The 25,707-nt window shown below is 43.1% G+C and overlaps 1 protein-coding gene across 2 annotated transcripts in view; it reads left to right on the forward strand.

Moving 5' to 3' along the window:
- Positions 1-947: 947 nt before the first annotated feature.
- LOC124795441 (GON-4-like protein) overlaps positions 948-25,707 on the forward strand; it is a 180,253-nt gene continuing 155,493 nt past the window's right edge. For both annotated transcript variants that reach the window (XM_047259464.1, XM_047259465.1), the window contains exon 1: positions 948-1,345. In XM_047259464.1, coding sequence (XP_047115420.1) covers positions 1,176-1,345 — 170 coding nt within the window. In that variant the 5' untranslated portion in view covers positions 948-1,175. The remainder of the gene's footprint in view (positions 1,346-25,707) is intronic.

Consider the following 25,707-nt stretch of genomic DNA (forward strand, 5'->3'; position numbering starts at 1 on the left):
GGCAGCGGCGAGCACCGGGCGGCAGGTGGAGGCGATGGCGGACAGATGGTCGAAAGGACGACAGCGACCGGCAGACGGACGGACGGCAATGGCAGGGGGCTCTTCTGAAGCGACGAGTACATCCTGAGTGTAGCCCCAGCAGTGTAAGTCCTCGACGTGGAACTGAGGGGATCCAACCCTCCAGTTTACTGTTATATGTATTACTATTATATACTGAAATCGCATTGATGACTGTTTTCTCTACACAGTGGGTCTGATCAAGATCAAATGTCACATTGCTACGATCATCATTTTATTTTAATTACAGTGACTAAATAATATCATGCTAGAAGTCAAAATTAAAAAATGTGATCTTTGATCTTAACAAATGAAATGAATTAATAACTAAGTGGTTAGCTGTCAATTCTGTCTTTGTAATATAAGTACAACAATCTCGATCTGAAGACATTTCTGAATGAAGAAGAACAAATGTTACCTTGCTGTGTGTGTATATGTATCAATACATTTAAATTGTGATGGCTAAAAAGCTTTTATCAGGTTGCCTTCCATTCGGAAAGTTGATGCACTCAGCGACTGTATGTGACAAATTATAGAATGCAACAATCAGTCGTCCTTTTTAGATTTTATTACGCAAATCCAGATTTCGGCTAGTAGATAGCCATTCTCAATGCCCTATTTTTCATTCTCAATGCATGTAAGTCCCTGTTGTTCGGGCATCAATCATAGTTCTTTGAATAGCGCATTGAGAATGGCTAGCTGCTAGCCAAAATCTGGATTTGCATGATAAAAGCTAAAAACGACGACTGATTGCTGCACTCTATCATTTATATATATAAGAAAGCTGTTATGCTAAAACCGAATGAAAAAGAATGTCTCTGATGGACCCCTCCCGCCAGTTTCCGCTGCCTGTCGTCTGCTCGTAAGCATCATCTGTGGCGTCTGGATATTATTCGATGTGCGGTGATGTACATTATACCGGTTTTCATATGATTTGAAAATTGTGTCTGACGGGTGACAGTGATAACGATAGCGTAAAAATTGTCACTCGACACTGTTGTGCAAGCTACTCCGTAAATTACAAATGACTCGTACTGAAAATTGTTTATAGTTTCGAGAAAAGACCGGAAGACTTTGCCGCGTATTTTGTGAGTTTGTTATGAAACCCTGTATTTACTATGTCCAGGCAGAACAGTGGTAATGTAAATAGTGTGTATGAAGAACAAGGTTCGAAAGGCTGGGAAGGGAATGATGATGCTGGCAGTGAATCATCTTGTGATTCTTGTGATTTGAAGATTGATATACCAGAGAATGAAGTTTCGGATGTGAAACAGAGTGGTCGTAAAAGGTGAGCATTTTTTGCGGATAAAACGAAGGCAATGGACACATTGAGATTTGCAACACTTTTCTTAGAAACACATTGTGTCGATGTTTAAGTCTGAAGTGGACACCCTTAATATATGGATCTTTTGAGAATGGTACGAGCAAGTACTTTCTAATATATGGGTTATTTGCACCAGGCACAGGCGCATAACTGCTGTTTCTTCTGGCGCGCTCAAAGTAGGAGGCTCCTTATCATCACCACTATCACCATCATCATAATTTATGCGTCTTCGAAATCGCACTTTGGAACAAAATGTGCCAGAATCTTCATTGCAGGCTTTTACTCAAACTTTATGTAACTAGGGGAACTTCCTGCGTGTTGCTTTAGCCAACCATTCTTTCAGGCAGTTGTCGTTTTATATTTGTTTAAACTTGTTGTATTATGTAAGTTCGTATCACCAAGATAATGATTAAAGGAAAACGCAACTATCCTGTTCCTGGAACATATCCTAGTAAATAGCGTAATGTGGCCTGTGTACAGTTAAACATGTAAATACTTTGTTGACTGTCTTCATCTTACCTTTGGGGTAAGTGTGTGAAAAACAGGTTTCAGTTTTACTGACAGGAAGATATAAAACTGTAGTATTCTTAGAATACTTGGTGTAACTGCTACAAAGCAGGCCCAAGCTCTGTGGGTACTTATTTGTAATAAGTATTTGAGAAGACATTACGAGTAGTATCAGCACTTTGCCTTCTCACTCACAGGCACTGCCTGTGTTGCAATTTGTTTGTGAGAGTTTATTTTAATCAGAAAATAGCTGCTGTTTAATTAATTCACACTTGTTACGTGGTCATAAGCCAAAAAGCCTATCGTATGCTGTGAACAGCCTTTTGGAAATAGTAAAGAAGAAAATGCAAGCTGTCAGCTTTGACCAATGATTCTTTTGCCTTGACATCTGTTCGCCAGCACATCATAACCATTATAGCAATAATATATCCATAAAGTCACAAATAGTGGACCTCTGTGTGATTATTAGGTCACTGATAGGGAACAGTTTAATGCTTCGAAACATATTTAAAAATTTGAACTTTGTAAAGAAGATGTGGGCTCTTAGTAGAAGCGTAAGCATACCGGGCAGGAGGAGTAATGAGTCATTCGTTGGTTTTAAGAATTCACTACAAAACTCTTTCTCACTGTTCTCCAGATTGAAACCCTTCTCAGTTACTGCTTGGCGGGGTTACCTGTAAAATCTTTAGATTACAACAAAAATAGTTTCAAAAATAAATTGAAATCATATCTCCTTGACAACTCCTTCTACACCATAGATGAATTCTTGAACAGGAATAAATAAATCTATAGGTATAGTATATGCATTTTGTGCCATTTAAGGGATTGAGGTAGGTATAAAATTTTTAAATTTTTTTTTTAAAGAGCTTGATTCATGCATGCATTTCTTATGCACTTGACATGTTCCACATAATAACAGTTTCTGTGAGATTGACCAATGGAACATGTAACTAGCTAATTGTAGGTTACAGAGCATTCTGTGAGTTATGGTATGTGTTTCTCTAGAATTGCAAAAGCTGCCTTGAACTCGGACAGCAATGTTTGAAATTTCCAAGTTAGGAATGATAAGTGTCACCAATCCTCTGTTATGTCTATGCTGGATATATTTCAGCAGCTGTTGTGAGGTGTAACAATGGAACATTGTACATTTCAGTTTGTGTGTCTGAATCAAAAAATTGATCGGAAAGCTGAGCTGCTTGCTGTTGATGTAAAAAAACTTGGATGTTGGACAACTTCTGGATCTTCTACCACATCCAAGTTCTGTTAAGTGTGCCGAGACAAATTTTACTACACTAGCAGCTATTCGAATAGGTTTTTGGCTAGTATTCACGTATAACTCTAAGACAAATGACTACACAGATATTAAAAATAGTAGTAATACATCATTTCCTCTAGTAAATGTTATTTATTACCATTAAAATCAGAGTGATATTTGAAAACAGTCACCTTTGTGTACTGGAATTAATTAGAATTATGGAGGACAACTTGTAAACTCAGTGAAATCAGTAAAAAGATGGTGGATTGGTACAAATCTGGTTGCAGTAGCTGCTCTATTAAGCAAGTGCCTAAAGACAAAAACAGTCAGACTACAACCAGAATATGAAGATTATGATGTGACTGGAATATCATAAAAAAAAACAGTACCTGTGAGTTTCAAAAGACTGGGCTGCGGATGACTTTGGGGTGACACAACAGTAGTGAGTTACACTTCCATTGGCCCCAAGTTTATCATAGCCTTTGTGCAAACCTGACTTAATTATGATAACATGATTTTTGATCATCTCACCTAAAGACACATGATACTGTCCATTGTCATGATCCAACCTGAGTGTAGAACATGTCAATTCAACAGTGTCCCACAGACATTTCTGGTCAAGAATTAGTTCCATGGTGTAGAAGGTACGTGGTTCTTTTTTTTTTTTTTTTTTTTTTTTTTTTTTTTTAGAAACATTTGAAAACACTTCTCTTCTGTGCCAGATTTGCATGGGAAGATGCTTTATGGTTGTATTTCACTGCTCCCTGTGCAAAATTAGATTCAGTACAAGAAACAGCAGATCATTTGTTGCTGTGTATGTGGGCATGTCTAATACACTCAAACTGCAATGGATTGTTGACAATAAATTTCCACATTGAATAAATGTACAATGAGGATGTGGTAAAGATTCCCAACTGTTGAGAGAGATGACCCTCACACACAATTTTAATAAATTTCTGTTGCGCATTGAATACGTAAGTGAGAACTTACTTCTTACTTCACATTATTATTGTGAAGGTCATCGGTGAATGAAAGTATGTTAACTTACTGAGTTCAGTTGCTCTACTGTTGACTGTTATTTTTATTACAAAAGTTGCTGAACCTAAATATTTTGTTGGTATGTCAAGTTTCAGAAAAAGGGGGGGGGGGGAAGAGAGAGAGAGAGAGAGAGAGAGAGAGAGAGAGAGAGAGAGAGAGATAGATCAGAAATCTCTTCCTCAATACTCTTTTGGTTGAAGAAATTGCTACACACAGCTGCATGTAGAGTGGAGATGAAACTAAACCTACATTTTCAGTGCAGTTTATTGGAGCTTGGTGTTTTCCCACTTCTGAGTAAACAAATGTGCAGTCTCACTTTGTGGGAGGAAGGGTTGTCAGCCCAAGAGGTGTCCACCAAACTGGCATCCACTACAATGTTGTCATTCAAATATTCAGCTACTGTCATGAGATGCAAAACATTGAGGGGTATGACTCATAGACATCTGTGTTCCACGCTGGTTGATAATTTCTTTTCTTTTTATTTTGCCTTTGTCCTGTATCTACATGAAATTGGCTTGGTTGTTATCAGATTTGATGTTGTTAATGCTGGAGGGCAGTCGGGTTCTCCCTGCGACTGAATTAAGCGTCTGTGTAGTTTTATCCATGTGAAAGAGTGAACACATACGAAATCATTGCAAATTGTGTACCTGAGGCGGGACCAGCCTTGTATTAACCCAATCAGATGTGGGAACCACCTAAAAATCACATCCAGGCTCTGGATGGAATTCAGTCTGGGGCCAGCTTGTCTGCATGAATCCCAAAAGCACCATGCTGATACTCGGCTATCCAGTCGAGTAACACTAGTTGATAACTCTTATCAACAAATAGTGGCTCTCAAGTACCACAAGAAGCCTGAAACGGAACTGCATGCTGCTTTTTTGGAGCCAACTAGTAAGACTGAGTCAACTGATACAGTAGCAAATGTTTTTGTATAATCTGTTTGGTCTCTTGATACCCATTGTGAGCAACAGTACAATCTCCCCTCCCCCCCCCCCCCACCCCCCCACCCATGTTTTTCGCTCCCTTTTCCTTTCTTTGTATCCCTTCTCCTCTCGTTCCTCCGCTTCGGCTTTTGACGTTCCTTTTTTTCTTCTTCCTCCCTGTGCATTCCTGCTGAATTCCGGCCCACGCGTCTGACGCGTAACAGGTGACTGGGTAACGCATAATTCTCAGCCCCAGGTCAACAGGTAGGACATGCACATACCCTCCGGTACAGGCCAGGCCCAGGGAGGCATGATTGCCTGAGCTGCAACCTTCCCAAATTGCTGTCAGGTGTTTGGGAGATGTGAACAATAACCTAAGGCAGGTGCGCCCCTTTTTGAAGGGGGCCCCTAGTTGGAAGGAGCGCGCCATTGGTGACACTGGCAATCGTGGGAGATTTTCTCGCAATGAGTCAATCATATTCCCAAACAATGTCTACGAAATGTAAACATATTGAGGCCAATGAGTCAAAGACCCTTCCCCCTGCACCACAGTTCCTCATGGTCTCACATACTGAAGATGTCAGTCCTTCGCCAGGTTAAATCTGTTTATTGTTTTTAATGGTGTTGATACAGTTGCTGGCCCTGTGAAATCCTGCTCTCTTTTGTAGAATGGTACTTTGCTTTTGGAGATTCTTAAGCACAACAACTGCTTGCTGCCTTGCTTCTCCATGGCAACCCTGTTCGTGTCGAAGACCATGGAACTTTGAATTCTACCCATGGTGTAATTTATACTAGGCTGCTTGACGGTCTAACCAAGGCCAAAATCCAATCTTACCTCTCTGATCAATGTGTCATTGCTGTCCAAAGTGTAATGAAAAAGGTAAATTCCTCTTTAGTGCCCACCTGCACTCTTTTTCTCACCTTTGATAGAGTGGTGCTTCTGTCCAAAATCAAAGCAGGGTATAAAATTATCACAGTCCGGCCATATGTTCCGAACCCAATACGCTGCTACCAGTGTCATCGTTTCAGCCACAGTAGAACGTCTTGTTGACACCCAGCCAAATGTGTAACCTGTGGTAGGGATGCGCATAAGGGCGATTGTCCGCCTTCTCCCCGCTATATCAGCTGCAATGGCGGCCATGGCTCCTCGTCTTGGGATTGTCTCATGTACCTTGATGAGCGGTCTGTCAGAGAGATCTGGGTAAAGGAAAAAGTGCCTTATCCGGTCACTCCCAAGTTACTGGCTAGCCGCAAGCCCTGGGTTCTTCTATCTGGCACCTATAGTTCTGTTCCTGTTACCCCTCACTCCATGAAGGACATGGCCACCCAGACATGTGGCCTCCGATTCAGCTTGAGATCACTCAGTGACAAGGTAACATCGCCATCCCCCCCCCCGTCTAGCTGTGCAACAAGCCGTCAACCTCTCGCCTCAAGGGGTGAAGCCACAAGCTGCACATCTGGTACGCCGGAAGGGACAGGAGTACTCCCATGAAGACTTCCTCCATCCCTCCAGCCAAACAACACGTGAGTCTTCCTCTAACCAGAAAGGCTCGAAGTAGTTCACCAAAGGCAAACGGTCTTCTCCTTCGCCAACTCGAATATTCTCTTCGACGGTGTCGTCAAGTGATATCTTAGCCCGCCTGGCTTCCATGTCGCCAGTGCACGCCACCAATCATTTTTCAGCACTGGACTCCACAGACTGACTGCACAAGCAAGCCGATGCTTCTGTGGACCTCTTGGAGCAGGATCCTCCTGCTTCTGTGCTCTGTGGTAGTGACTCTTCACAGGCTGTCACTCGGCAGCCGTCGAGGTGATACCCCTACATCTCTTCCTCATCATGCCTCTCCTCCAATGGAAAGTTTGTGGCCTTCGGTCCCACAAAGAGGATTTATGGCTGCTTTTAGCATTGCAGCGTCCCCTTGTGCTCTGCCTTCAGGAAATGAAATTGCGCCCTCACTACCACTTTGAGCTTTCACATTTCTTACTGATTCATTTTGATCTCCCTCCTGAGGTTGGCATTCCATCTCATGGGGTTGTCATGCTTCTTGTACGGGATGACATTCATAGTCAACCCATCTCCCTGACTACCCATCTTCAAGCTGTTGCATTTCGCCTTTTCCTTCCCACCTGACTTTTTTCCCTCTCTAACATTTATGTCCCTCTGTCATTTGATGTCACGAGGTCAGACTTCCTTCAGCTTATTGGGCAACTACCTGCCCCACTTTTGCTACTCGGTGACTTTAATCGCATCATCCCCTTTTGGGTTCTCCCAGAACCTGTCAGACAGGTGCCCTCTTGGCTGACCATTTTAACCAACTTAACCTCTTCTGCCCTAACACTGGAGCACCCACTTTCCTTTCCAACTCCTTGCACACTGATTCCCATTTGGAACTATCCTTCTGCACTGCTCAGCTTGCCCATCATCTTGAGTGGTCTGTTCTTTCTGATACCTACTCGAGCGACCATTTCCCGTGTACTATCCATTTGTTGACTCCTACCCTATGTGCATGCACACCCAGATGGCACTTACTAAGGCTGACTGGCAGCTTTACTCCTCCCTGGCGACCTTTGAAGAACAAGATTTCCCCAGTTGTGATGACCAAGTGCAATATCTCACAAACAATATCCTTACTGCTGCAGAACGTTCCATTCCTCACACTTCCCCTTTACCACATTGTGTCCCAGTCCCTTGGTGGACTGAGGCATGCTTCGATGCAATTCGCGCATGGAGGCGTGCTCTTCACATTTTTAACCATCAACCTACGATGGCAAACTACATTCATTATAAACAGATGCGTGCAATGTGTTGTCGTGTTATTCAGGATAGCAAAAGAGCTAGCTGGATTTCATTCACTATTTCTTTTAACAGTTCCACCCCTTCCTCTGTTGTGTGGGCCAAACTCCGATGGTGCTCTTGGACCAAGATCCGTGGTAGCAGACGATGTCATCGTGGACCCTATTGCTATCTCCAATGCCTTGGGCTGCCATTTTGTGGAAGTTTTGAGCTCTTCCCACTATCACCCTGCCTTCCTCCATCAGAAACAAGCAGGGGAGGCTTGGGCTATACCCTTCTCCTCTCCAGCTAGTGAGTGCTACAATGCCACCTTTACTGTGAGCCAGCTGGATGATGCTCTCAGTTCATCCCGATCCTCCACCCCAGAGCCAGTCGCCATCCACATTCAGATGTTGCAGCACCTTTCTCTTGCGGGCAAGCAGTTTCTGATTAACATCTACAACCGCATCTGGACAAAGGGCACATTTCCCGGATGCTGGAGTGAAGCCATCGTCATACCCATACCTAAGCACGGTAAGGACAAAAGCCTAGCTAGTGCCCCATCTGTCTTACCAGCTGCATTTGTAACGTGATGGAACATGTTATTCATGCCCGGCTGGTATGGCGGCTCGAGTTTCACAATTTACTAATGAAAGCGCAGTGTGGATTTAGAGCGCGGTGTTCTGCAGTTGTCCATCTTGTTACTTTGTCCACTCATGTCATGAATGGTTTTCTGTTGAAATCCCAGACAGTGGCCATGTTTCTCAATTTGGAGAAGGCCTACGACACCTGTTGGAGAACTGGTGTGGTCCGTACTCTTCACACATGGGGCTTTCCTGGCTGCCTGCCCTGTTTCCTTCAGGCATTTTTAAAAGACTGAGTTTTCAAGGTGTGTGTGGGTTCTGCCTTGTCAGACACCTTTATCCAGGAAAACGGTGTGCCTCAGGGTTCCGTCCTGAGCGACATGCTCTTTGCTATCGTCATTAACCCTATAATGGCCTGTCTCCTGCCGGGCATCTCCGGATCCCTTTTTGTTGACGATTTTTACATCTATTGGAGTTCTCCATGGACATGTATCACTGAGCAGTGTCTTCAGCGATGTCTTCTTCGTCTTTACTCCTGGAGCATTGACAATGGCTTTCGCTTTTCCACTAAAAAAGTGGTCTGTATGAATTTCTGGCAGCACAAATGGTTTCCCCCACCATCTTTACATCTTGGGTGTGTTGCCCTTCCATTCGTTGAAACTACAAAATTCCTGGGGCTCATGCTTGGTCTTCCCATATGTCTTACATGACAGCCTGGTGTACGCTGTTCCTCAATGTCCTACGTGTACTCAGTGGTATTTCCTGGGGTGCCGATCGAACCACCCTCCTCCGTTTGTAATGGTCCCTTGTCCATTTGAAACTCGACTATGGGTGCTTTGTTTATGCATCTGCACATCCATCCCTCTTAAGCCGTCTCAACACTATCCACCGTTGTGGTATCCATTTGGCCATGGTCGCCTTCTACACTAGCCTGGTTTAGAGTCTGTATGCTGAAGCTGCTGAACTACCCCTCCCCTACCAATGTGACTCTCTCCTCAGCAGGTATGCATGCCATTTGCCTGTCAGGCATGGCCCCCATCCTATGCCTCCTCCTTTGATCATTCCTTTGATTTCCAGTACGGGGTGTGTCCCTCTGCTCTGTTACCTCCTGGAGACCGCTTTTTGTACTTGCTACGGCGGCTTATCTTCACACTACCTGCACCTTTCCCGTTGGGTGTGAACCCTTCACCACCTTGGCTTCGTGAAGCGGCTCATGTTCACCTTGGCCTTCATTTGCTCCAGCCTCAGTCTATCGCCTTCAGTTTCATGACCTTCACATGGAACTTAGTGATAGTACCTTTGTATACACTGATGGCTCTCGGACTGACCGTGGGGTTGGGTGTGCCTTCATCATTGGCACCCGTGTCTTTTGATATTGGCTTCCGGCATACTGCTCAGTATTTACAGCCGAGCTCTTCGGCTTGTATCAGGTCACGGAGTACATCCGGCGACACAGCCTTTCAGTTGTCCTTTGCTGAGACTCACTCAGTGCCCTTCAAAGTCTGTGTGTTGTACACCACCCACCTCATAGTGCAGTGGATCCAGGAAAACTATCACTTGCTCACTCGTGGTGGAGCCAGTGTGGTGTTTCTGTGGGCTCCTGCTCATGTCAGTCTGCCAGGAAACGAGGCTGTTGACACTTCTGCCAAGGCTGCAGTCCTCGTACCTCAGCCCACGAGTTCCTATATTCCCTCCAATGATCTCTGTGTTGCCATCTCTCAAGAGGTGATGTCCCTCTGGCATTGCCAAAGGTCCTCGCTTTATGGGAATAAGCTCCGGCTTACTAAGCCTCGCCCAGTGGCTTCGTCAACCACCTCTCGGACCTCCCGCTGAGAGGTGGTCATTTCAACTAGGCTGTGTATTGGGCACTTCCATTTTAGCCATCGGCATTTGATAAGTGGCACTACGCCACCACTTTGTACACATTGTGCCCAAGTTTTAACTGTCCGCCAATTCCTGACGAACTACCCATGTTTTAACCGTTCATGTTCTCGTTTGGGTTTGCCATCTGAGCTGTCGGACGTTTTAGCAAATGACGTGCAGACTGTTGACTGCGTTTTACTTTTTATCATCCAAAGCAATATGGTGAAGGCCATTTAATTTTTAGTTTTGGGCCTCTGTTTCTGTATGGTGACTTTTTTTAGCCCTTATTCCACATGCCTAGTTTAAGCTGTCTTGTATTATTTCAATTGGGACTGACATATAGACATTTTTAACCCCTCTCTGTCTTCATGTTCTATAGTTTTGTCTTGGGCTTGTTTGACCCCAGTTGTTCTTTGCACCCTAAAGCAAAACCAAACCAACCTCTATGTGTATCAGACTGTGCACGAAACCTCATCAGTTCTGCTCAGTTAATAAAACAAAGACCTCTTTCCCTTCCTATTCTTAATAATCCTCTAGCTCATTGAAGTATCTCCAAAACAACTGTTGAGTCACATAATTGCATACACTTCTGTGGCCAGTCAGTTCACATAAAAATTTTTTGAGTATCCTACTGCATCATAATGTGAAACACTACACAGGAGAAACCAATGTTTCAGCCACAGTAACAGTGGCCAAAACATTGGGTTCTCCAGTATATTTTTTCTACCTTATGATGCAGTACAATGCTCAGGAAACTTTTATGTCAACTATTGAGTCAGATTAACTATATGATTCAACTATTGGCTTCGACTGATGTAGAAACAATTTGATGACATTGACCTCACACTTTCTGATGCAGTGACAGAGAGCATGCAGATATATACAAGACATCTTAGTAATTGAAGCATTATTGAATTTTCATGGAAATATTCTAGCCTTTAGACAGGTACTTTTATAACTGCAGTTGTCTAGTGCTTATTTTACTACAACTACCTAATGTAAATGTAGGAAACGTTTTACAATTTTGGACTGAAATAAATTCACTGAATGCAAATAACTTGGCTTCACCTGTACTAGGTGCAGATGTTTTACCTATGCATGGATAGCCTAATGGTAAGGCGACTGCTCGAGAGTGGCGGGAAATCCAGGTTCGAATCCCGGTCCAGCATAATTTTTCACACGTCATCAACATGTAGAAAATCTGCACCTAATACACTGACACCAATTTATTTGAATTGTGAGTGACTGTCATCATCAGTGTGAATATTAGTTCCTAGTGTTGGCATTAGATGGTAATTCATAGGTCTTGATTTCTTAGTCTTATTCTCACTAACACAGGAGTACAGAATTAAGCTGTGAGCATTCAGTGATGAATGTAGAAGACTACTGTGTAGGGATGCAGACAGTGTGACACATGGAAGTTTGGATCAGCCCAGGAGGTGCGCATGGGTAGCCTAATGGTACGGCGACTGGTTGTGATAAGTGGGAAATCCAGGTTCGAGTCTCTGGCTAGCACAAATTTTCATGTCAAAAACAGGTAGAACATTTACATCTAATACAGCTGACACCAGGTTTGTCACATTCGACGATTTCATCTGATTTCAAAAAACTGAGAAGTTGTTACTACCTGTGGTGTACATTCAGTCTATTTCTTTTTGTTCACTATGTGTTGTGTACATAAATGTTATTAGATTGGTACCCAGTACATACACTTTTAATACTGAGCTCTCATCTGCCTGCACAGCACAAATAATTGGACTTTCTCTTGCTGAATTAATAGTGATGATTTACAGTGAAATATGAAGTTGCAAACTAGATATGGTAACAAAAGTTCTGGCAGAATGTCTTAATTTAGGAGTAAATCCAGTCATTCATAAAATAGAAGCATTGGGAAGTATTCAGACACACAAAAAAAGAATGAAAGTTTTGCTAGCTTTAGGGTGAATCCACTGATAAATTAAGTGTTCACACATGCGCATGCACCAATTCCTTACCTTCAACTTGGCCTCATGTTCTACAGATTCCTCCCCAAGAACACTAACCTCTCAACAGAAGTAGAAACAGCTATTCTCAACCTCAAGGCAGACTTTAAGTTAATCATCATCCCTGTGTACAAAGGCTCCGCCATTGTCATGATGACTCTCAGTGATACCTGCAAGAAGTTTTCCATGAACTCTTTGACTCCTTCACATGCAAACTCTGCTGTAGTGATCCAGAAGTCCAACATAACCTCCAGTCCCTACTCAAATCCTTTAGCCCATCTCAGAATATTCCCCTCAATCCATCTCCCTTCCTCCTCAACAACCTTCTATGATGGTTTCAGTTCATTGATGATATCGTCATGATCTAGACCTAGGGCCAAGACATTTTCTCCTCATTCCTCCAGAGCCACAACATCTTGTCTCTCATCTGGTTCTCTTCCCACTAGTGTGACATCCTTTCTGGATGTTGATGTCCACCTCTCTGTCCATATCAAGCCCACTAATCACCAACAGTGCCTGCATTTTGTCAGCTGCCACCCTTCAATACTAAAAATCACTCTCTTTAGCTTTGTCATATATGGATTGCTGATCTGCAGTGATGAGGATTCTCTTGCCCAGTACATTGAAGGTCTCACAAAGATCTTCACAGAGTGGCACTGTTCCCCAAACCTAGTCTGCAATCAAATTTTCCTCACCATATCCTCATACACCACTAACCCTCCCACCATCCCCAATAATCAGCTGCAAAGGAGTCTCCCCCTCATCACCCAATATCGTCCTAGACTGGAGGAACTGAACTGGTCCTTTTTGTATTGAATACCTACCATCATGCCATGAAAAGAGGGACATCCTATTAAAGGTTCTTCCCACTCTCCCTAAAGTGGTATTATGTCACCCACCCAACATACACAACATCCTGGTCCATCCCTGTACCACTCCCAACCTCTTGCCAGGGTTCACACCACTTTGGAAGACCCAGGTGCAAGACCGCCGAATTCACCCACCCAGCACATCCTGCTCTAGTCCCAACATATGCTTACACTATCCCACATAGCTGGGACAGATACCAGCTTTGCTGCAATTTCTGCACAGAATTTTATGTGGGCATGACCACCAATCAACTGTCCACCAGAATGAATGGCCACTGCCAAGCTGTGGCCAGGAGCAGAGTTGATCATCTTGTGGTGGAACACAACATGCCAAAGTTCAGTGCCTGCTTCACAAACGTTGCCATCTGGATCCTTTCATCCCCCCCCCCCCCCTCCCAGATAACACAGATGGGAATTATCTCTGTAATACACCCTTCACTCTCATAATCTTCTTGGCCTCAATGTCTGCCAACCCACTGCACTCCCATCCTGTGCCTACCTCTGTCCTGTCCTGTCCTGTCCTGTCCTGTCCTCTCCTCTCAATCCACATGTCCATGTCATCAAGTGCCAAACACACGTAACAGATCTTGTGCCTGTACACCTGCTGCCTCTCCCTCCCTCATTCCTATGCCACCCAACCAATGCCTCCCTCTGCACCACCAGCTACTCCTTGCAACCACCATCTCTTACTTTCCACCTCTTTCTCCCTCTGCCAACCCCACCTGACACAACCCCTCACCCTAGTCCATCCGCAGAACTGCAGCCCCTGCATTCTGTGTTCAACCAGTACAATGTACCACCCAGGGAGCTCACGGCTCTTTTGTGAATTTGTGCGTGGCACACACAGGCCCCCAAGCTGTTGCAGCCCTTTCTTTTTTCCTGGGCTGCATTTCCTTTTTCCTGCCCCTCCCTCCCCATCCTCATTCCTTCCCTGCTGCCCCCTCCTTCCCATTTCTCAGTGTTCTGATTTATGTCGACCTGGGCATCCACCTGGTTCCCTTTATTTCTTGCAATTTTGTTCCTTTTGCTTATTCTCTTTCATCCTTTTTGCTGTTTTGATCCTACCTTGGTGTTTGACCTCCACTTCTAAATTTTCTGTTTTTGGTGTGGGTATTTTGGGGAAGAACTCCCTCCCTAGCATCTATAGTGTGGATTCCTCTTCCCCCCTTCCTCACCCCCTTCCTTCCCTGCTGCAGCTTCCCCTCCACCCTACTAGGTCACCAGCTTGTGTAGCCAATTCATGTGATGGGACAGTTATGTACCCATATGGTGGAGACATCTGACAACACAGGGATCACACTGCTGATACCTGAGCTATTCCCTGCCTATGTATGCCAAGGAGTGGTTGTTTTTCATCCAGGAGCATCGGAACTCCTGGCAACAGCCGCTGTGCCAGCCATTCTCAAATGGCCATCTTTTCAAGTGGTCATTGAATGTTGATTAATATGAGCTTGCAGCCTTCCCTTCCCTTCCCTGGCTATACACTGGGTGGAGGGTCAGGCTTGTCATCCTGAAATGAAACATTTTCCCTGTTATCTGATTTCTACCAGGACAGATGGGGACACATTCAGTGCCACAAAGCCGTTGTTTTTTGTGGAGAATATTGAGGACAAGTTTGGCAAAGTGGAGTCTCTCAGTAAGGTGCAGTCAGGCTTCCTGTTGTTCAAAGTTTTTTTTCTCTCCCAATCTGCAGCCCTTCATGCGTATGACAACATTAGTGACGTTCCATTGTCTATTACCACTCACCAGTCTCTGAATATGGTCCATGGAATGATTTTTAATTGGGATGTCATCCTGCAAACTGATGAGGAACTCTGGGCTAATGTGGAGTGGCACAGTGTTCATTTTGTTAGACGTGTGCCGGAGGGTCGTAAAGACAACCACACTGATTCCAGTGCCTTTATTCTGGCTTTCGAGGGGGATACTCTCCCAGAGAAGGTCAAGGTTACGTGTTACCGATGCAATGTGAAGCCGTACGTCCCACCACTCATGAGGTGCTTTCGGTGCTTGCATTTTGGGCATATGTCTTCCCACTGTATGGTGGACCCTCTGTGTGGTAAAAAATATGACCGCCTCCACTCAGTGTTGATTTCTTTTACTTTTGCCTCTGTTGCATCCTTTCCCCCTCCTACCTCATCCTTACCCCAGCACTGTTCCCCTCTCAACTTCCCATCTCCTGTGGTTCCCACACCCTCCCCTCTGGGTGCCATTCCCTGGATGAAAGAAGTGACCCCTTCTTCGGTGCCCACTAGTGATGGGGCTCGCCCCAGGATCTCTCCCCCTTGCAGTCTCTCAGGCCAGAGGCCTTCTCCCACAACTCGGTCATGGGACACACTGTCTATGAAAGAGGAGGAGGAGGAGGAGGATGAGTAGTAGTAGTAGTAGTAGTAGTAGTAGTAGTAGTTGTAATCCCAGGGCAAACTCCCACCCCACCCCCAGTGCCCCCAGCTGTGCCATCTCCCCCCTTCGCTATCTGAGATGGACATCTTATTTATGGCTATCACTCCATCCTTATCAGAGATGACCCCTACCCGGTGACATGACCTCACCTCGGCTTCTTTATGTCTGAACTGGACTCTAATCACATGGTAATCCAGTGGAATTGCATTGGATATTACCGTCACCTACTGGAAATACAACAACTCGTTTCCTCTTATTCTGCGTTCTGCCTTGCTCTTCAAGAAATGCACTTTCATGATGACTGCTCTTCAACTTTTTTGATTATCGGGTGTTCTGTCAGAATTAGGCCAATGCCAGAATATCTGGAGGGGTCTGCACTTTGGTTTGCACAGATATCATCTGTGACTGGATCCCCCTTCGTAACAACGTGGAAGCAATTGCAGTACAAGTGCGAACGACCACAGAAATCACCATGTGCAATATCTACCTCTCTCCGGGTAGGCCATTTCCTTATGTTGACCTGCCTACCTTAACACAGCAGCTTCCACCCCTGTACCACCTCCTCAGGGACTTCAATGCACACCTCCCCCTGTGAGGGGAGTGGCACTTCAATGGGTAGCGGTCTCCTAGTTGACCAACTTATTACAGACTTTGATATGTCTCTCCTCTGATGGTTCCCCTACCCATTACAGTGCCGCTCATGGCACCTTTTATGATATTAATCTCACAATATCCTCTTCTGCTCTTGTGGCTTCCCTGCATTGGTCACCTAATGAAGGTCTTTGTGACACTGACCAATTTCTGGTGATACTCTCAGTCCCCTGTCGTCACCTGGCTGACAGGCTGCCATGTTGGGCATTCCACAGAGCCAATTGACCTTTATGTGTGTCTGCTGTTCATTTCTACACCTATCTCTCGTACTGCATTGATATAGTCGTGCAAGATATCTCTGCCACTCTTCTTTCTGCTGCTGGCACTGCTATCCCTCTATCCACAGGCCCCTCATCGTTGGCCGGTCCCGTGGTGACCAATGCCATAGCAGACACTATCCAGGACTGCCAATGGGCACTGCAGTGATTTAAATGGTACCCTTCACAGACCAAACTCATTGGTTTCAAGCATGTCTGTGCTAAGGCTCGCTACCTTATTACTCAGAGTAAAAAGGAATGCTGGGAGCACCATGTTTCCTCCCTGGGGATGTATGCCTATTCATTGTAGGTTTGGTCTGAGCTCTGTAGCCTCCTGGGCTACCAGCGACAATCAAATGTTCAGAGCGTTATCCTATAGGGTGCTCCGTGTACTGATACATCGGTCCTTGCAGAACACCTTGTGACCCAATTTGCGAAAGCATCGGCCTCCTGCTACCTTTTTCAAGCAGAAACGACAAGTTGAAGAAATCTCCCTCTGTTTCAACCCCCATCATTTGAATCCTATAATGAACCATTTACTGAATGGGAATTCTTGCAGGCTCTTGCCTCTTCGTGTGACATGGCCCCACGCTCGGATTCCATCCAACCAGATTATCCAACAGTTGGACATCACCCAGAGGCAACATCAACTCAGGGTCTTCATTCACATTTGGCTCGCAGGTGCCTTCCCCTTGCAATGGCGAGACAGTATAGTTATTCCCGTCCTTAAGCTCGGGAAGAACCCAACGTCTCTTGACAACTACCACCCAATTAATCTGGCCAACATACTTTTTAAACTGCTTGATAGTTATGTTGGGTACCCGAATCACAGGGCCTTTTGTCCCCATATCAGTGCGGCTACCAGGAAGGATGATCCCCAACTGACCATTTACTCAGATTGGAAACAGCAATCCAACAGGCTTTTTCTAACTGCTGGCACCTTGTCGCAGTCTTCTTTGGCCTACATAAGGCATACGACATGACTTGGTGCCATCGCATTTTAGTTACCCTCCATGACCGGGGCTTTCACAGCCCCCTTCAGATTTTTATCCATTAGTTTTTATCCCTCTGGCTCTTCCAGGTTTGAGTTGGCACTGCACTCAGCCCCCCTCAGATCCAGGAGAATAGTATCCCACAGGGTTCTGTATTAAGTGTCTCACTCGTCTTCACTGCCATCAATGGACTTGTAACCTCTGTTTGGCCTCTGGTTACCTTAGCGTTTTATGTCGACAGATTTTTGAATCTGGTGCAGCTCCCACTCAGTAGCATCGGCTGAATGCCAATTCCAAGGCGCCATCCGACAGGCCTTTTCATGAGCACTCTCCCATAGATTCCAGTTTTCTCCCTCCACAACGTGAGCTTTGCATTTTTGCCATTGACCACAGACACTCCAGTCCAGAACTTAATTTAGGCAACCAGCCCCTAGGTGCTGTACACAGTCCTGTTTCTTGGACCTTATTTTTGATAAAAAGATGACATGGCGGCCCAATTCACCACCTGAAGACTACCTGCATGCGGAAGCGTAACACTGTCTGTCTCCTGGCCCACATATCTTGGTGTGCAAACCATGCTATTCTTCTCCAACTTTACCATGCTCAGGTTTTCTCCAGACTATATTGTGGTTGTCAGGTTTATGGCTTGGTGGGTTCTTGCACTCTGAAAGTACTTGACCCTGTTCATCATTATGGGGTGTGTCTGGCTATCAGTGCCTTTCGCACTTGTCCTGTCAACAGTCTCCTTGCAGAAGTGGGGATTTATCGTCTACAAATGTGATAGAGTCAACTCCTGGTTTCTTATGCAATCTCCATTCAATGATTCCCTGACCATCCTGTGCACCCCATCCAATCAATGGAATGTGCCCTGTGTATTTCCTCTCACTCCCCCATTGGATGGTACCTCGACCACAGATTAGGACCAACCTATTCCAGGATCCTAAGGCCTCTGTTGCACCTGTGATATTTTGGCATCTTGTACATTCCAGCCTTGAAGAGTTCTATCTTATACATTGATCGTTCTAAAATAATAGCTAAGGTGGGATACACTCTCACGTTTCCTACTAGCATGGAACACCATTTACCGCCATGATCATGCAGTGTGTCCACAGCAGAGCTGCTAGCCCTTAACAGGACCCTCCATTTTATTACTCAGGCCTCCCTCCACAGTGTTTTAATATGTGTCAACTCAATGAGCAACTTGCAGGCTACAGAGCAATGCTACTCTCATCACCATTTGGTCACTGCTGTCAATGATCTTCTCTCTGCCCTTGGCATCCCAGGGAACAAACTGGCTGTGTCTGGCTACAGAGGCAGATACTTATCCCCATTCACTTTCATGATTCCAGATGCAGATATGCGAATCCACATCAAATCTTTCTTTGCCCAAAAGTGGAATGACATCTGGTGTGCTACTGCTCTCAGTAATAAACTCCGCACAGTGAAGAAGACTACTGCAGTTTGGTGCTTTTACTTCAACTCCTCTCGGAAGGAGTCCACTGTCTTTTGCCGTGTATGCATTGATCATATCGGGCTCACCCATTGTTTTCTCTTGCGTAACAAACTACCCCCACAATGTGGGTGTGGAGCCAGACTGACAATGTCCCATATACTGGTGGAATGACCCTTCTTCTGGCCCTTCATACTAAGTATAGCCTTCCAAATCTCTTCTCTTTAATATTAGCGGACAATTCATGGATGGTTGAACTGCTCTTCAGTTTCCTACATGAAAGTTGTTTTTATTTTCAGATGTAATGTTTTGCTTTACTCCTGGAGCAAGGCCAGTGGGTTGTGATTGGGGTCCTTCTTCGTTTTTTTCTGGTCTAGGACCATGACCACTTCCCTGTGCAAAGACCCCTCTTTTATCTCTCTGTTTTTCCAGTGTTTGGATTTTGCCTACCCTTTTAAGCCTTCTACTGTGTTTTAACTTCCTCATTTTATAGCTTGACCCCTGGATCTGTCCATTTTCAGCAGGCCCTTTCTCTTACGCAAGTAACTTTGGAATCTCAGGACTGATAACCTCATTGTTTAGTCCCATATATCCCCCCCCCCCCCCAAATCGGTTAACCCACCAATCAGCACAATATACCCACTATATTCAATGATATGATGGTCAACTGTGGTCCTGAAAATGATCAAGATGATGATTCTAGTGTGAAATGATCAGTTGCCAGAGAAATCTGATGCCCAGGGTACGTCCGATTGCAAGTCGTATCTTGGTTGGAAATCGTTGCAGTCTTTGTGGAGCTCCTTTCATGGACCCTTTCATGTATGGAGCAAATCGAGAAATTTGGCCCAGCAACAAGAAAATGGATTCTGCAGCTTTTCAACAACTGCATGAACCAGTGCCAAATACCAAAGATCTGGTGAAAGAACAGGGTGATAGCTCTTCTGAAACCTGGAAAGGAAGCAAATCATCCCAAGAATTTCAAACCAGTTAGCCTTTTGAGTCACCTTTATAAACTGTATGAACGTATGATTCTGAATAGAATCCGATCAGTAATAGATCCTATTCTCATACCCGAACAAGTAGGACATTGACCAAACAGAAGCTGCAAAATGCAACTTTTGAATCTCACTCAGTTTATAGAGGACAGCTTTGAAACCTGACAATTAATGGGCATGGTCTTCGTTGATCTCATAGCAGTACATGATACTGTCCATCATTGGTTACTCCATGCAAAATTATACAGTATGATCAAGAACGCCCACCTCGTTAGACAAATCAGCACCCTCCTCAAAAACCACAGGTTTTTTTTTGTTAAATTTCACAGACAACACAGTTGCTGGAGAGCACAGAAAAATGATTTTCCTCAGGGAATCATCTTGGCTCCACTTTTCTTCAACATTCATACCAGTGATCAGCCATTGACCCCAGGCACAAGGAGATTCTTATATGCAAATGACCTAGCTGTTGCTACACAGATCTCATGCTTTGAAACAGTGGAAAGAAACCTGACAACTGCACTTGGAACACTGTCAAGCTACTACAATTGAAATCAACTCATATCAAAGCCTTCAAAGACACAAGTGTGTGCCTTTCATTTAAGGAACAGGAAAGCTAATTGTGTGCTACATATTGAATGGTCAGGCATCGAACTCCAGCATCATTATGTCCCTAAATACTTTGGAGTCACTCTTGACAGAACTCTGACATTCAAAACTCACTGCAAGAACACCAAAATGTAAAATCTCCACTCGAAACAACCTGATTCGCAAACACAAACTATTCGCTTTTCTGCAATGGAACTGTGCTTTTCTACTGTCAAATATGCTTTCCCAGTCTGGTACAGATCATCTCATGCCAGACGAGTAGACATTGCTCTCAATGAAACCTGCAGGATGATCACAGGTTGCTTAAGAAATCTGATAAACTCTACTACCTGGCTGGAATATTGCAACCATGGGTACGGAGAGCAGTTGCTGCCAACAAGGAGAGACTGCAAGTGGAACAGAACAGTGCCCATCCACTGCACAGACATAATCCACCACAGCAATGGCTGAGCTCGCGAAAGAGCTTCCCGAGGACATCCGAGAAGCTCACCATTTCACCAGAGAAGACAAGGCTGGAGTTATGGAAGAAGTCGATGTCTCACCTACACGGGGTGGATGCCAGAAGCTGAAGAACTACCACCTCGACACAATAAAAGCTGGCTGGTGTGGAAATCTTTAAACAGATTATGATCAGGAGTTGGATGATCCAGAGACAACCTGAAGAGATGGGGCTTCATAACAGAAGATATGTCCTGTTATTGTGGGCAAGGACAAACCACAAGCAACAAGCCACATGCTTCAGTGCCCCTTGTACCCTACACCCTACATCCTGCATGAAGAATGATCTCCTGCAAGCGCCTTGGAGGTTGCTAAGTACTGGACACACAAAAAAGCACAATATAGCTGCACAGAGGTGTGTGTGGTGGGGGGGGGGGGGGGAGGGGCGAGGAGGGATGCGGGGGGGGGGGGGGGAGGGGGCACATGCAAGAGCTCCTGAATTATTTATGGACTTTCAAACTACTTATTCTTGAACATATTCTGTGTTATCATATTCTAGACTTTGAGTTAGAGTTAAGATCCAGATTGTGATATACAATTACATATTAGAATTTCACTGGCCTAGTCATCATATCTTTCTGACAGCTCTGATAGCGTGCTACATATCCAGAGTGCCTGACAGGGTTGGATGTAAAAGATCATCTTAATTAATGTGTACTGTGTTCAATTTTATACTAACTCTACATAGGTCAACTGTAGAATGTCGTATATCACTGAAATCACTTGTGACTGTATCGTATTTCACACTGCAATGCTGGAGAATATTCTCAACTGTTGAATACTGTCAAATCCAATGTGCAGTTTTGTCATGCTTCCCATCCTCTTGATGGCTTAAATTTTCCACTTACTGTTCACACGTTTCAGTTTTAGATGAAAGTGTGTTATAGCATTTTTAATTTTTAATATATTTGGTGAGCAATAGTGATGTAAAGACCAGCTTGCCCATACCATAACTGTTTGTCATATCTCAACTCAGGACTTTCTTGCTTTCAAAGATAATATATATTTCACCAACTGAGGTGATTAGAAATGCTAGATTCTATTTTCAATTGTCGTTCAGCAAGTAGTAATCTTTGGGCAGGCCCTGTATTACTAGATACTGAGCGATTTTGCTGGGTCATATTTTATTCCATAACAAAAGATTTACTGAGTGGAATTTTTGTTGTGCTATCAGTGTGTTTAGCATATTTGATCAATAATTACTTTGTGCCAAATATGCTCTAGGTAGAGATCCAGAGATGAACTTTGTAAAATTCAACACTAAAAATATACATTGTGTCTAGTTTTCTGTTTCTTATCAAAATCTTGTACACAATTAATATAAGGAAAGGGGAAAAGGGAATAGACAGTTGGGTCAATATAATTTGCGTGCTTAGTCTGTCTCATACATGAGATTTTTTAATCATTTAGTTAGTGGCTTCGGTATGGAAATGGTATAGTTAAATATTTGTTCTTGTTTTTTCTTCTTCCATTTCAAGGAGTGAGCATTGGTCTGTTTCATAACCAGAATAATTGAACAAAACTTTTGTGTCTGTCTAGATTAGATTAGATTAATACTAGTTCCATGGATCATGAATACCATATTTCGTAATGACGTGGAACGAGTCAAATTTTCCAATACTTGACATAATTAAGTTAATTTAACAACATACTTAAGTTAATATAACAACTTTTTTATTTTTTGTGTTTTTTTATTTATTTATTTTTTTTCTTAATTTATATCTAAAAATTCCTCTATGGAGTAGAAGGAGTTGTCATTCAGAAATTCTTTTAATTTCTTCTTAAATACTTGTTGGTTATCTGCCAGACTTTTGATACTATTTGGTAAGTGACCAAAGACTTTAGTGGCAGTATAATTCACCCCTTTCTGTGCCAAAGTTAGATTTAATCTTGAACATTGAAGATCATCCTTTCTCCTAGTATTGTAGTTATACACACTGCTATTACTTTTGAATTGGGTTTGGTTGTTAATAACAAATTTCATAAGAGAGTATATATACTGAGAAGCTACTGTGAATATCCCTAGGTCCTTAAATAAATGTCTGCAGGATGATCTTGGGTGGACTCCAGCTATTATTCTGATTACACGCTTTTGTGCAATAAATACATTATTCCTCAGTGATGAATTACCCCAAAATATGATACCATATGAAAGCAATGAGTGAAAATAGGCATAGTAAGCTAATTTACTGAGATGTTTATCACCAAAATTTGCAATGACCCTTATTGCATAAGTAGCTGAACTCAAACGTTTGAGCAGATCATCAATGTTTCTTCTAATTTAATCTCTCATCAATGGACACACTTAGGTCATATTTCCTATTACCCTCTTTCAGAGAATCTACATTGAAGTCCCCACAAATAATAATTTGCTTCCCCCTGTCTGACAGATAGCACAACAACGAGTCCAAATTTTTCAGAAAGAGATGAAAATTTCCCGATGGGGACCTATGTACAGTTACAATTATGAATGTGCCTTTATTTAATTTAAGCTCGCAGGCACATGCTTCTATATGTTTCTCTACACAAAACTTTTTTGTTTCTATACTTTTTGCACAATGATAACTTTTGACATATATGGCAACTCCTCCTTTCTCCATATTTTCTCTCATTACATGTGCAGATAGCTTATATCCACTTACATTTACCTTATCCATATCAGTAACAATGTGATGCTCAGACAGGCATAGTATATCTATTTCATCCTCAGCTTCTAAATCTTGTAAACAAACCAGAAGCTCATCTATTTTATTCGTTAAACTCCCAATATTTTGGTGAAATATACTTACATTATTTTTAATTATACTTTTATGAGAACTTTTCCTTATTGTAACATTTGCAGTCTTTTCATTGGCTGTCTATACCTCATTTCCCAGTTTGGCTGAAATGTAATGCTTGTCATGGCAGGTGTTTGGGTGGCAGCCTTTTGATACGGTCATATTAAAAATAATTATAATAATAATAAAAATAATAATCTCTTCTGTCCTTGTTTTTATGCCTAGTTGCTATCTTGTAACTTCACTCCACACTTTGTCACTTAGTATTGGTCCAATAAGTGACCCCAGAAATCTCATATCAGATGCTCCAGTTCTTGGTTCAGCTTTCATTCTTAGGATCCAGTTTTAACTACTACAAATAAGAGCAGGCTTAGCCACCACATTGTGCAGTCTTAGAATTCTCCCTTTCTTCATAGTTCCACCAAGATACAACCATTTATTACCATCATATTGCTGTATATTTTGGACCACATCTGAATTAGTTTTGTATACTGAGATTGCAGCCTCAACATATTTAAGTGAATTTACCTGTTTTATTATTTTATTGTATACCACTAATTTTTGTTCTTGTCTTTTTCCCTCTGATTCTATTACCTTCATTTATTTGCGGATATAACCATATGATAAGTTTGTAACATATTATTCAATTTAAACCTGTTTTCTTGTAAAGCACTTTCACTATCTTCTAGGATGTGGGTAGACAACATTTTTTCCTACTGTCCACTTTTGTGTATCTGTTAGTAGTAAAATTTTCTTACCACCGACCAGTTTCACAGTAATGGTGATTTATAAAGTAGGGAAGTAAATTTACTTTATAAAATTTGTACATCAGAGTTGCAGCAGGTTAAAGCATGTAACAGTAATTACTTACCAAATACTTTGTCAAAAATTTATGAAAATGTAAAGAAAATTATAACCCACCATGATGATGATGATGATGATGATGATGATAACGACGACGACGAAAACACAAACACCCAGTTCCCGGGCAGAGAAAATCCACAACCTGGCCAGGAATTGAACCCAAGACCCTGTGATCCAGAGGCAGAGACCACCCACCATAAAAGGTGGAGTGCCCACTAGTGGGCAGTAGGGACCAGACTTACTACCACTGTTGGAGGGGAATGTGGTCATCTGCAAATAAAATAATGTTAATAAATTTCATCCTTCCAGATCTGTCTTCTTACGCATTTTACAAGTCCTTTCTTTGAGAACTTTGTTGATATCAGTGGCTTGTTGGCCCCTCTTCTCCTTTGCATCAGTTGTTTCAAAACAAGTATTGCATCCGCACAGGACCCGCCTTTATGAAAGCCGCACAGTTCCTCTCACAAAAATGTTTGTTATTGCCTGGAATTTCCTTTTAGTGATGGATGATCAGGTTTAGTCAGCAGCATTTAAAATGGATGTATCCCTGTAATTTGAACATTCTTTTTTATGTTATTTTTTGTAATATATATTATTATAATTCTTGGTACCTTCCATTCCTCTGGAATCTTTTGCAAGTAACAAATGTCTTTCAACAACTGCACAGATAATTTTTTTCCATTTAATACTGGCATATTTGATAAGTTCCAGATTTATTCCACCTGTACGTATAGTCTTTCTGTTCCTGGCCTCCTTGAAACTACTTCCCAAGTCTGTCATTGTGATTGCATTGTGTTCTTCAACATTCAGGGCATTGGCATAGGAGAGCTCATCTTCCTTGACTAATAGCCGATTGTAATAGTGCAACAGTTCCTTTCCTGGTAGTATTTATATATTAAATTGATAATTGTCTACCATTAGTTCTACATAGTTTGACAGAGTGCGGTGGCACTGTAATAAAGGGACTAGTCTCGTTTGGGAAGAGAGCAGTTCAAACCCCCAACCGGCCATCTAGATTTTTATTTTCCATGGTTTCCTG

Source organism: Schistocerca piceifrons, chromosome 4 (genome assembly GCF_021461385.2).
Source record: "Schistocerca piceifrons isolate TAMUIC-IGC-003096 chromosome 4, iqSchPice1.1, whole genome shotgun sequence".
NCBI classification, from domain to species: domain Eukaryota; kingdom Metazoa; phylum Arthropoda; class Insecta; order Orthoptera; family Acrididae; genus Schistocerca; species Schistocerca piceifrons.